The 12,033-nt window shown below is 35.9% G+C and overlaps 1 protein-coding gene across 4 annotated transcripts in view; it reads left to right on the top strand.

Annotated features, from left to right (window-relative positions):
- Positions 1 to 1,329: 1,329 nt before the first annotated feature.
- Positions 1,330 to 12,033, top strand: part of C8H12orf50 (chromosome 8 C12orf50 homolog) — a 34,800-nt gene continuing 24,096 nt past the window's right edge. For 2 of the 4 annotated variants that reach the window (XM_059183642.1, XM_059183641.1), the window contains exons 1-3: positions 1,408 to 1,653; positions 4,235 to 4,354; positions 4,760 to 4,880. In XM_059183642.1, the coding sequence (XP_059039625.1) occupies positions 1,600 to 1,653; positions 4,235 to 4,354; positions 4,760 to 4,880 (295 nt within the window). In that variant the 5' untranslated portion in view covers positions 1,408 to 1,599. The other 2 variants (XM_059183643.1, XM_059183640.1) reach the window with 2 other exon arrangements.

The raw sequence follows: 12,033 nt of genomic DNA, 5'->3' as shown, positions 1-12,033 counted from the left end.
AAAGGTAAAAACATATTTTTCAGCCTCTCCCCTATGTAAAACAGGGATTCCCAAAATGGCTTTAATCATGATGTTACATGTAATCATGCAATAATGGTGTTTGGTAACAGTATTTGGAAATAATCCCTGTAGCCAAAAGCTCACAGGGAGAGAGGGAGTTTATATGGAGGCAAAAACCACTTAAAGATATTTCTTAGAGGTGTTTTTCTACATAACCTATGTGCTTAAAATGAGTACTTTATTGTTCTAGAGTTAGAAGTTAGGGCAAAACAGAAGGCAAGATATTAAGGTTTTTTAATTTATATATATCTATATCTATACATATAGATATATCTTTGCCAATATTTTCAAGGGTTTAGCCAAATTTTCTCTACTTCTTCACTTACTTTTAATACTATTTCTTTTTATTTTTTCTCTTATTTACAGTTACAGGCAAACAACTCTTCTAAATTTTAGCTCCTTATTTTATTTCCTAGATTTTTACCTTAAAGTATTCAGAAAGTTCTTACCAATTGGCCTGTTTTACTTAACTAAAGTGAGAATACATATGCCTTTATCTTGTTAATTTCCAATTCAAAGTACGTTGCATTTTAAAAATACATTTTGATCTACTATAATCTGTCATCTCTATGGCATCTCCTGAGTCACCTCTTATGAGCAATTTTATTAATTTCTGCCAGGTTTTAGTTCTTTTAGTAAAGATATTAAGACGAAGAAAAACCTCAGTAACTGCTGATTGAAATGTCTCATTCTGGGAATCAGAGTACTTCACTTTGTCTTCAACAAATTCTCAAAATTTATAGACACTCTGGACCTTTCTGCTATAGGAAGAAGCTATTCCTCCTTTTATGATGGATGAAAAATGAGTGGAATATAGCTACAAGATGAATAAATAGTCCAATTATTTTCAGGTACCTATTAAAATAACACAAACTGAATGATTTTTTTCCCAATTCAATGGATAGCAGTGAGAACATATTTAAATAATTTTATTTATTATCTTGGAGTACAGATAGTATATTTACCGATTAGAAAATTTTAGTTTGTTTCCAAACCATATATAGAAATGAGCTTTAGAAAACAGCAATTTACTTGTGAAATACTTAATACTTTTTAATTATGAAATTATTAACTAGCTTATATCCCAAAGTCAATCAGAGCATTAAAAGATAAAATATTTTATTTTTACTAGCCTATTTGATTAATATACTAGGATTGAGGAAGAGAAATACTACACAGAATTCACTAAGGTAGGCCAGCCTACAGTTACAGTTACGTGTGAGGTCATTTATGATGAGCAAACAATGGATTAGGTAACAATCAGGAAAATTCTGGAAGTTTGAGTTTGTGTGCTTACTAGCAACCACTTTCAACATTTCTGCAAAGCTAGAGAAGGTATCTTCTAATTTAAGTTTCTTTAAGAATTATCTATTGTGTAATATACTGTCGACAGGAGGTCAGTTTTAAAAGAATACTACTGATAGCCTGAAAGACTGGAAAAGAAATTCTTTTTCCCCCTTACACACTGATAGTTCTTATATTTGCATTCCTGCAATTCTTATATTAAAAAACATTGGATTAGCAGCAAGAGAGTTGAAAATGGCAGAAGTTGGGAATGACTGCTATTTCTTTTTTAATTCCACATGCATAAAGGTAAATATTATACAATTTACGGTACTTCACATACTTAAGCTTTTTAGTAGAATGAAGGAGGATATGGCAATAATTTGTATTGCTGAGTCAAATTTACTCTTTTACTGAAAAATACTTTACATATTTAAAATCTGAAGTAAAAGCTTATCATGTATTTTTGACATACTGACTTTGTCTGAGGAAATTAAAATTGTTATAGTTTCAAACATATTGAAACATTATATGATACATCATACTGTTACAGTTAATATGATTCCAATCATGTTAATTCAAAAAGTTAAATTCAGCTATCAAACTTAGTTTAATAAATCGAATTGATTCCCTATTTGAAATTCATTAACCCAGTTGCTGAATTTTTCCCGTTAACAGTCTAACAGCAAATATTTGATAATATGGAAAAAGGAAAAGAAATTTTATAAACAAATTAGCCAAATATGAATTCAGGTTTATAAATCTAAATGAGAAAAAGATATTAAAGAGATTAGGGGGGGTGCCTGAGTGGTTCAGTGGGTTAAAGCCTCTGCCTTCCGCTCAGGTCATGATCTCAGGGTCCTGGGATTGAGCCCCGCATCAGGCTCTCTACTCAGCGGGGGCTTGCCTCCCTTCCTCTCTCTCTCTACCTGCCTCTCTGCCTACTTGTGATCTCTGTCAAATAAATAAAATCTTTAAAAAAAAGAGAGAGAGATTAGGATTAATGGATCTCAACGAAACCAAATAAATGTAGAAATTTGGAGCTTCATGTTCATGCCTAAATGAAAGACACATTGTGTCTGATTTAAAGTATTTTATCTCTGCTAGGAAGCCTGAATGGAATCAATCTCTTTGACCATTTGAATTTGATTCACTTTTTTTTTTTTTATTTCAGTTAGCCACCTTACAGTACACATTAGTTTCAGATGTAGTGTTCAATAATTTATATATGTTTCCTATAACACACAGTGCTCACTTATTTGCCTGTCCTATTACAATTAAACCCAGAGATGTAAATAATAATGGAATTTATATTCTATGTATGCAGAGAGTTTTGTCTGTTTTACTGCTGTATCCCCAAGTACCCAGCACCATGATCGATAGGTGGTAAATTCTCAATAAATAAATGAATACATAACAATAATAACAGCAACCACAATACCTTCTTCATATAATTTTTATAATCTGTGAGGGAGGCATTTATTCCCTTTTTACAGATGAGGACACTGAAGCACACACAGGGTAAGGAATGTGTTAACTTTTGTTAATTATGGACAAATAATGGAACCGGGAATTCAAATACAGGTTTATCTAGCCTTGTCCAGTATCTTTTTTTTTTTTTTAAGATTTTATTTATTTATTTGACAGAGAGTGATCACAAGTAGGCAGAGAGACAGGCAAGGTGTAGGGGGAAGCAGGTTCCCCGCTGAGCAGAGCGACCAATGCGGGGCTCGATCCCAGGACCCTGGGATCATGACCTGAGCCGAAGGCAGAAGCCACTGAGCCACCCAGGAGTCCCCCTTGTCCAGTATTTTGTATTATGAGATCCACTTTTAAAAGGGGGAAATTGTGAAGACAGGAGTAAGAGGGTGAGAAAAAAATAAGAAAAAAACATGGAACATATATCAAAAGACAGAACTTCCTGGAATATTTTTATTGTATGTCATGCATCTCTCTGTCAGAAAGACAGCAGCCTGCAGCTTTTCCAAGTGTGGGCCTATGTGTAAAAGACATAGAATTAAAAAAAAAATGTAATAGCAGCCCATGAAAATAATGAACATCTGCTTTTGTTGGTATATGTACATATATTGGCACAACTGTTTATTTTATAGACCAAGGGTATAAAGGATATACATTTAATGTAGCATAATGTACTAATTACTTAAAATTCCACAGTAATATAAAGTTTAAGCTCCATTCACTTTCCCTGTAAAAACACACTTAACAGTATCTCCAATAAACGAAGAAAACATTATCTAATAAAGATTGATTACTAGAGATCATCTCCACCATTTGAAAATGGCTTGTGATTTTTAAAACAAAAAACTGGCCTTTTCCAGAAAAAGAAATGAAATTGCTCTGTCGCTGGATTGTGATCAAGAATATCAGTGGTGGGGTGCCTGGGTGGCTCAGAGGGTTGAGCCTCTGCCTTCGGCTCAGGTCATGGTCCCAGGGTTCTGGGATCGAGTCCCACATCGGGCTCTCTGCTCGGCGGGAGCCTGCTTCTTTCTCTTCCTCTGCCTGTCATTTCCTCTGTGCTCTCCCTCTCTCTGGCAAATACATAAAATCTTTAAAAATAAGTAAATAAAGTTTAAAAAAAAAAAAAGAATATCAGTGGTGTCATATATTTATTCTGAATCATATGGATTAACTGATAACAAAAAATAGCATTTTATCAGTGACTTGTTGCATGTTCTGCTATATTATATTCTGTCTCTGACTAAAATTAAACAAATTTGTTAAAATTTAGACTCATGACCTTATTTTGTAAAGTATTTTTTTGTGATTCTAATTTGATGTTATATTTTTCCTAATTAATTAGCAACTTACTGTTGTTGAAGATTAACACTACTACATTGAGTTTTCTATACTGTTTACTTTTTCCTTGCAGGGTTCCCAGTGCCGATTCCGACACTGCGAAGAAGCCCTTGGCAGTGACACTGTGTGCTCATTATGGAGAGAGGGGAAATGTTTAGATCCACTTTGCAGATTTAGACACATGGAAATGCAGGTAGAATTACTCACCATCATCGTATTTCTTAAAAGCATCTTCCTTCAATAAGACTGAGCTATGTACTCTTACAACACAATAGAGAAAAAAAAATGATTCTTTCTTCCACTACTTAACTTTTAGGCATTTTGCATGCTGCTCAACTTAAATGCTTATAAAAAATGGTAGAGTGTATTTTAGAAAATATCTACTGTATCTTATACATAGCAGAGTTTAGAAATACTGAATCTCGGGAAACGCACATGATCCTAAGTCAGTAATTGGGATAGTTTTGTCACATTGTGACAATGTGACAATGATATCACAACTATCACATTGTGATAGTTTTGTACTGTGTTGTAGCACATTGTGTTTGTTTTGAATGTGGTATCTGATCATTACATTTCCCCCACCTCTTTTGTCTAGCAAAACTGCAGCATTTCATGCTTCTGGGAAACTCAGCCTCTTGGTTGTGTGAAGATCAGTTGTATCTTTTATCACAGCAAACCTCGCAATATCAATGGATTATTTTTGCCACCAAGTAGCAGTGAGTATATTTTTTAAATAACATGCACATGACATATAATGTAGTTTTGGAATAGCAGCATAGAACGATACACTAAAGTATGGCAAAACGAGTGTGGTTTAATAGCCAGTGGATGGTTTGAGATGATTTTACCAAGAAATATAAGTTAAAGCTTAGAATGAGCCATCAAGTAGCCACAAGATGAAGTGAAGAAAGTAAGTTACATTTTCTCTATGCATATCTAAAGTGGACTTTACTCATCTGAACATGAAACGGCTACTGACCTCACTAGGCAGAGGGAAACTGTGTCTCTGCAAAGCGTCATACAGCTGGAGTCAAGCTTAGAGGTCACACCTCGCTGTTGCTCCCTGGGGATGTGCAGAAACCTGTCTTACAGGTAGGGAGAGCAAGGGTATGCTCTGAGCTGCACACTTCAGCTTCTAGAAGAACCGCTATATATGTGGCTCTTTCTAAGCTTCAGCTGCGGAGAAAATGCAGTCCCATTGCTGCCAAAGCTCTGGCACAATTCAGTCTTCCTAGGTGGTACTGAGACTCTATTTTTTGGTGATCCTCGGCCTAGATTCTGGGAAAGGGCTACAAAAGACACCATTCCCTCAACCAGTCAGTGGCAAGAAGCCTGCTTAAAAAGTTGGAACTTGTCAGGTTTCCCTGGTGCTATAGCTATATAGCACTCTTCTGCTGTGGTCCTCATATTTTTCAAGATGGAATCCTTCCAGAAACAAGCTTACAAGATATCAGTCCTTTGGGATCTGAAAAATTGGCTTCAGGTGATCCTTTGGCAAATGGTAAACATTAGGTCCCCTTATTATGTTCTTTTGGAAGACTCTGACCTCATGGTGTTCATCATATATACAATACCTTAGTCAGTGATTCTCTTCCTCATTAGACTGTAAACATAATGAGGATGGAACTTATAACTAGTTTCCTTAGCAATCCTCTCCACAGTGTCTAGAGCACAGATGTTTAGTAAAACTGGATGAAGTCATAGATGGATGGGGATGGTTAGATGACTACTGAAACTACTGGGGACCCACTGCAGGGAAAGTGATTGCACCTACTAACTGATTAACTTGGCTTCATTGGTCTTCACAGTGTAATTTCATTTTACCAGGAATGTTGTATTAAATTCCTTCTACTCCATCAATAGTTTGCTTCTTAATGGTCTATGATAAAATTAGCTATCTTTGGAACTAGTTCTTTCAGGACTAGAGGAAAACAGCCTGCATCTCTGGGCAAAAGAAGGGTAGAATGTCTGTCCAACTGACAATGGCTTGGCTCCTCATTGTTAGAGCACCCTGGGCTAAGCTCTGTAGGGATGTATTTTATTATTCTAATTTTTAGACATGGACTCTGGTGCCCAAACATTACTTCTGGCTTTTCTGGAAGTCTTTTTTTTTTTTTTTTTTTTTTTTTTTTAAGATTTTACTTATTTATTTGACAGAGAGAGAGAGATCAATCGATCACAAGCAGGTAGAGAGACAGGCAGAGAGAGAGGGAGAAGCAGGCCCCCCGCTGAGCAGAGAACCGATGTGGGACTTAATCCCAGGACCCTGAGATCATGACCCAGCCGAAGGCAGAGGCCCAACCCACTGAGCCACCCAGGTGCCCCTTTTCTGGAAGTCTTAATTTCTTCAACAGGTATCAAGGCTGAGCCTGATTCTTAGAATAAGCTTTCCTCTCTCTCATAGGGTCAAGACTAGATCCAAGCCCTGGGACCAAACCCTACGCACTGTACTTCCATTGTAAGAGGGGTCGAGGGGGCTACTCAAACTTCTAACTGGCTACTAATTGGAGGTTCCCATGATCTCCCTCCTCAGATTCTATCATTTGCTAGAATAGCTCATCGAACTTGGGGAAACAGTTAGTTACATTTATCAGTTTATTATATAACACAGGATATCATAAAAGATGCAGATTAACAGCCAGATGAAGAGGTACATAAAACAAGATCTAGAAGGATCCAGAGCACAGGAGCTCTGTTGTGGAGCTGGGTATGTGGATGTATGTGTTCACCAATTTGGAAGCTCTCCTAATCTCATACTTTTGGAATCTTTACGGAGACATAATTGATTATTAACTCAATATCCAGCCCTCTCCCCTTCCTGGAGCAAGGGAGAAAGGTGCTGAAATTTCCAAGCTTCTAATCATGGCTTGATTTTTCTGCAGACCATTACCGAGAGCCCACCCAGAGTCACCTCATTAGAACAAAGGACACTCCAATCACCCAGGAAATTCTGAGATCTGAGTTCTAGGTCAGGAACGAAGGTTAAAAACAAATATTAGAACAAAAGTTGCCCTGGTACTCTTTTTATTTAGGAAATTACAAGGCTTTTAGGAGCTCTGTGCCAGGAACTGGAGGCAGAGACCCTATATGTGTATTTTCTAGAATTTCACATCAGTGAATACCAGAAACCCCATCTCTCAAATGACTCACTCCTATCCTTATTTGGTTCCCTTTCATCTCACCCCTCCCCTACCTTCCATTATCAGCAGGGTTCTTTTTCAAATTCCTCAATGAACATTCCCTTCATATCCACAGCTAATGGAAGCGCAATTTCCTTCTAAGGATCCTACTTCTCCTGCAACACTCTCCAAATGGTGGCTGTTTTTACTTCCAGTTCCCAAGTAGCATTTGACCTGGAGGGGAGGTAGAAGGTTCCCTTGATCCTCATGGCCTTTTTCATGTTCTTTCTCTTCTCCCTAAAACCATTTAGCCTGCATCTAATGCCAAAATATTATATATAAAAAAAAAAATATATATATATATATATATATATATATCATCATCACCCCTCAGTGTTGCTGGGTTTGTTTTTTGTTTGTTTGTTTGTTTTGGGGTGGTTTTTTGTTTGTTTGTTTGCCTCTGTTTACTTCCATCTGGGTCCCTTCTGGTTTTTCAGAAGTCTGAACTCCTGGCTCATTGCCCTCTAACAGTACTCCTGTGTCAATTCTTGGTGATTTCAGTATATAAATATATGACATGCCCATCACGTTAGCCTCAGTTACTTGAACGCAATTCCTTCACTGATCTTATCTTCACCATCTCAGTCACTCCTTCTTAGTCATATCAAAGTGCTAATTATCATCCCCACCCCAGGATCTCAATTACATGCATTTCATCTTATGACCTATTTTTCTATTTCAATCTTTCCAGAATCCTGACGTAAACAAAGCTTCAAATCCATTGGGATCTCCAATTCATTAATTGTACCATCTTTTCACAATTCCTCACCCCCTGGACCTAAGTTCTAGGACACCATACTTTTTTTTTTTTTTTTTTTTTTTTTTTGACTGGCGCTCTATTTTCTCTCTTCCTTGTTTTTTACTCAACTTCCTACATGTGGAATGTTCTAGGAGTTAGTCTTTGGTTCTCTTTTCCTCTCTATCTACTCCCTTGGTAATCTCATATCTCATATCCAATCTTTATTTTGTTCACTGATGAATCCCAAACAGCTAGAGTAGTAACATAATATTATCTTTCACTAGTAGCCAATTCCACCCTGAGAAGTCCTGAGCAGTATGGAATAAAAACAAGTAACTTTTTTCCTTCTGTCCAGACACATTTCTGTGCTCTAGGAAAAAGGATTCAGCTTCCAGACGGCAGGGAACTAATGAGCTTGTTCAAATTATGTATTGAACTGCCGTATCATCTGTTCATTTCGAAAATTATCTCAACACCTCAGAAAGTATAATTTGATCTTTTGTAGACCTGATCTTTCCTACAGTATTTCCAGGAGTACCTATCTACCAAGATTCACATTAACCCAAACTAGGACCCATATATCTTCTCCCCTTAAATGAAGATTGCATTATAAGGTTGTACCTTTATTAAAATCAACCTTTTTATGTTTCAGTAAGTGCATGGAATTGATAAAGTCAAAGTGGAGTTATGACAGCTTTTTGATAGCAAAATAGAAGTACCAATTCACATATAGCACTGTGGAATTCATATATAATTTTGTCCCTTAGGTTAAAATAAAATAAAATTGAGACATTTAAATATACAACCTGTAAGAATTTCTAGGGCTTCTGCTCGAGGAATTGAGACCCATCGTGAATTGGAGCCATGGCAATGCTATCTAAGTCACCAGCTGTGCTCTCCCAGAATGAGGTGCTTGCCAAAAGCAATTTTTCAATAGTCGATTTGCCATTGTGTATCTTCTTTAAGCACTAAGTGCAATTATCAAGAGTTCTACATTTTTTGTCTGAGAATATAAAACTGCCAGTTAGTCTTCCTGCAATTTAAACTTTAATCTGCTTGCAAATTAAAAGAGGTTTTGGACTCTTTTGAAAGAGACTTCATTTAAATATTGCTAAACCAGTCATTTAAAAAAGAAGCTTAATCCCTCTGGTTACCATGCTCAAGTTTAAAAGTAAATAACTGCAAAACCAAAAGATAACACTAAGAAAACATAATTCAGTTTATATTTGGTGGACATCTCTGAGTACATTTTATATTTTCTTTGCAAGCATGGTAGGTATGTATTCATTCTTTCATGGAATATGTGAGAGGTTAGTGTATTCAGACAAACTCTTGTTTGTGGTGAAACGTCTGAAGTTTTGTTAATGACTTTATTCAAAACACAGTTGCTCAAACACTGAAGCACATTCTCACCTTCTTGCCTAATTACCATGTTATTCTATAATGAAAAACTGAACAGAATAATTTGATTCTTATTTTTTTTCTAAGTCAGTGTCTTAAGGTACCTTGGATAGCTGACTATCCGGCCAGTTGAAATGAACTTTAGATCAGCTCACTTTAGAAAATCTAGCCTGAATAGATATATGTACATGATCTTTTTATTCTAAGTCTTGGCAAACCACTGCTTACTAGATGGTTCCTAAGTAGTTTAATAAACACTTCGTCTGAATATTTGAGTTGGTAAAATAGACTAATTTTTTTTGTGGAGGGGGGGTGGTGGAAAATAATTGTTAATGGTTATAAGAGGGAGGAAAAACCTGTTCAGCTCAATTCTTTCCTTTTTTGGGGAGAGGGGGGTGAGTAGAGAAAATGCCATAAGCCACACAGTGGTGACGTTGGGATGTTTATCCTGACTAGACACTGTATCTGTTTGCATCTTTGGTCCAAAGTGCTTCTAACAGTACAACAAAATAGAGGCAAGTACTGAAATGTCAGTTCTCTACACCTAACATTTGTTAGTTTCATTTTTGTCTGAGACCTCCACAGACTTGAGGATTGTATAAACTAAAATTTTATGATTTAATAAAAAATGAAGTAAGGTTACAAGAAACAAGAAAAATCTCATATTCAGTACTTTCAAATAATTTCTTATATTTCCTTGTGGCAGCACTATGTTGGGCACTTTGCATGCCTCCCCACAAAAACCTGCCAAATAGATATTATTAGCATCCCCATTACAGATGGGAAAATTGAGGCCTAGAGAAGCTAAGTATCTGAGGCACTGTACTTGAATTCAAACACAATTCTGTCTGACTCCAAGACTCTCTATGGCATTTCAGGAATATGTCATTTCTTTTGGCCATTTTAATGGACTCAACCATAAGACCTCCTCATCTGGCTTCTTCCTTTTGAGAGGCTAATTATATTACCCTACCCTGCAGCCTTCTTTTTAAAGCTATTAAAATCCTTTGCATTTAATAGAAAACCCCTTTTTTTCCTCCTTTAATTTGTAGTAAACAGTGGACTTCTAGCATTTCTGAGTTATGTGTATTTCCATAAATAAGGTTTCCTCTTTCTCTTCTTTTCTCCACTAATTTGTGGCCACACAGTGGAACCTCTTCTTTTTAGTCATCTGAAGCCCAGAAGCTGAGGTACCATCATCTGGTGTTCACCTTATCTGGAGGTCCTCAGCTCTGACTTCCAATTATAATTACTGTGGGAGCTTAAAAAAACAGTAACAACCAAAAATTAACAATAAAAACAACCAAAAAAAGTTCTCAGTCACCACCCAGACCACCAATTAAACCAATCAGTGTTAAGCCAGCCTTCAGTGTACTTTTTTTACTGCAACATTTTATTTCAAAAAATTTTAAAAGAAAAGTTGCAAGAATAGTTCAAAGAACACCCATCCCTGTGCTCTTAACCAGATGCACAAATAAAAATTTTGTCAAATTACTTTCTCTTTTCCCTCTATTGTTGTTACATATATGTAAGTATTGTATTACGTACATGCATATACTGTACCAATACATGCTTATCCCCCTTTTTTGGAACCATTCAAGTGTTAGGTGCAACTATTAGACATTTCATCCCTGAATACTTCTGTATATATCTTCCAAAATTATCTCCTGCATAAATACTCTATATACAACTATCATATATAGGAGGAAATCTAACAATAATATGATACTAGTGTCTGATAGTCAATCTACAGTTTGTACTTTTCCAAAAATGTTTATTATAGTAGGGCTTCTCAAAATTTAATATTCACAGAAATTACTCAGAGATCCAGTGAAACTGCAGTTTGATTCAGTATGTCCAGGCTGGGGCTTAAGTTTCTACATTTCTAACAAGCTGTCACGACAATGTGTTCTCAGAACTACGGGTTGAAGAGCATAGCCTTATAACTATTTGTTTTGTTTTTTTCAATCCAGGATCCAATTAAGCATCATTTATTGCTTAGTTGTCATATCTCTTTAATATCTACATTTCTTTGTTTTTTTTTCTTTCATATTTTTGACATTTTAAAGAGTTTGGTCTAGTTGCTTTGCAGAATACCCTTTAAATTGAAATTAATGTTCATTTGTTTTCTGTTAATCAGTTTTAGATTAAACGTTTTTGGCAAGAACACTACAATATATTGTAAAATGTATGCAGGTGTTCTTAATGTCCTAATCAAACTATTGCATGAGGGTGTTCCCAAAGAATTAGTGAAAAGTGAAGAAAAAGAATTGGTGAGGAGCCTTTGCTCTGTGAATCATACAAAAATAATCACCAGTTTTACTCTTTCAAGCAAAGGGAAGAATAGTACCCGATTCCCAAAGAACGTGAATAAAAACAACTTATTTGGTTAAAAATAGCTAAATTATTCAATCAGAAGATTCTTATAACCTCTATGTTTTGCCTGTGCATTTGTGTTTTAGTTAGGAAGGGATTTATAGCAGGGAGTAGTGCATTATGGTGATGACATGCATGTCACCTAAGTGAAAAGAACTGGATTTTTTTTTTTGG

Source organism: Mustela lutreola, chromosome 8 (assembly GCF_030435805.1).
Source record: "Mustela lutreola isolate mMusLut2 chromosome 8, mMusLut2.pri, whole genome shotgun sequence".
Classification (NCBI taxonomy): domain Eukaryota; kingdom Metazoa; phylum Chordata; class Mammalia; order Carnivora; family Mustelidae; genus Mustela; species Mustela lutreola.
This window is presented reverse-complemented; position numbering and strand designations above follow the sequence as displayed.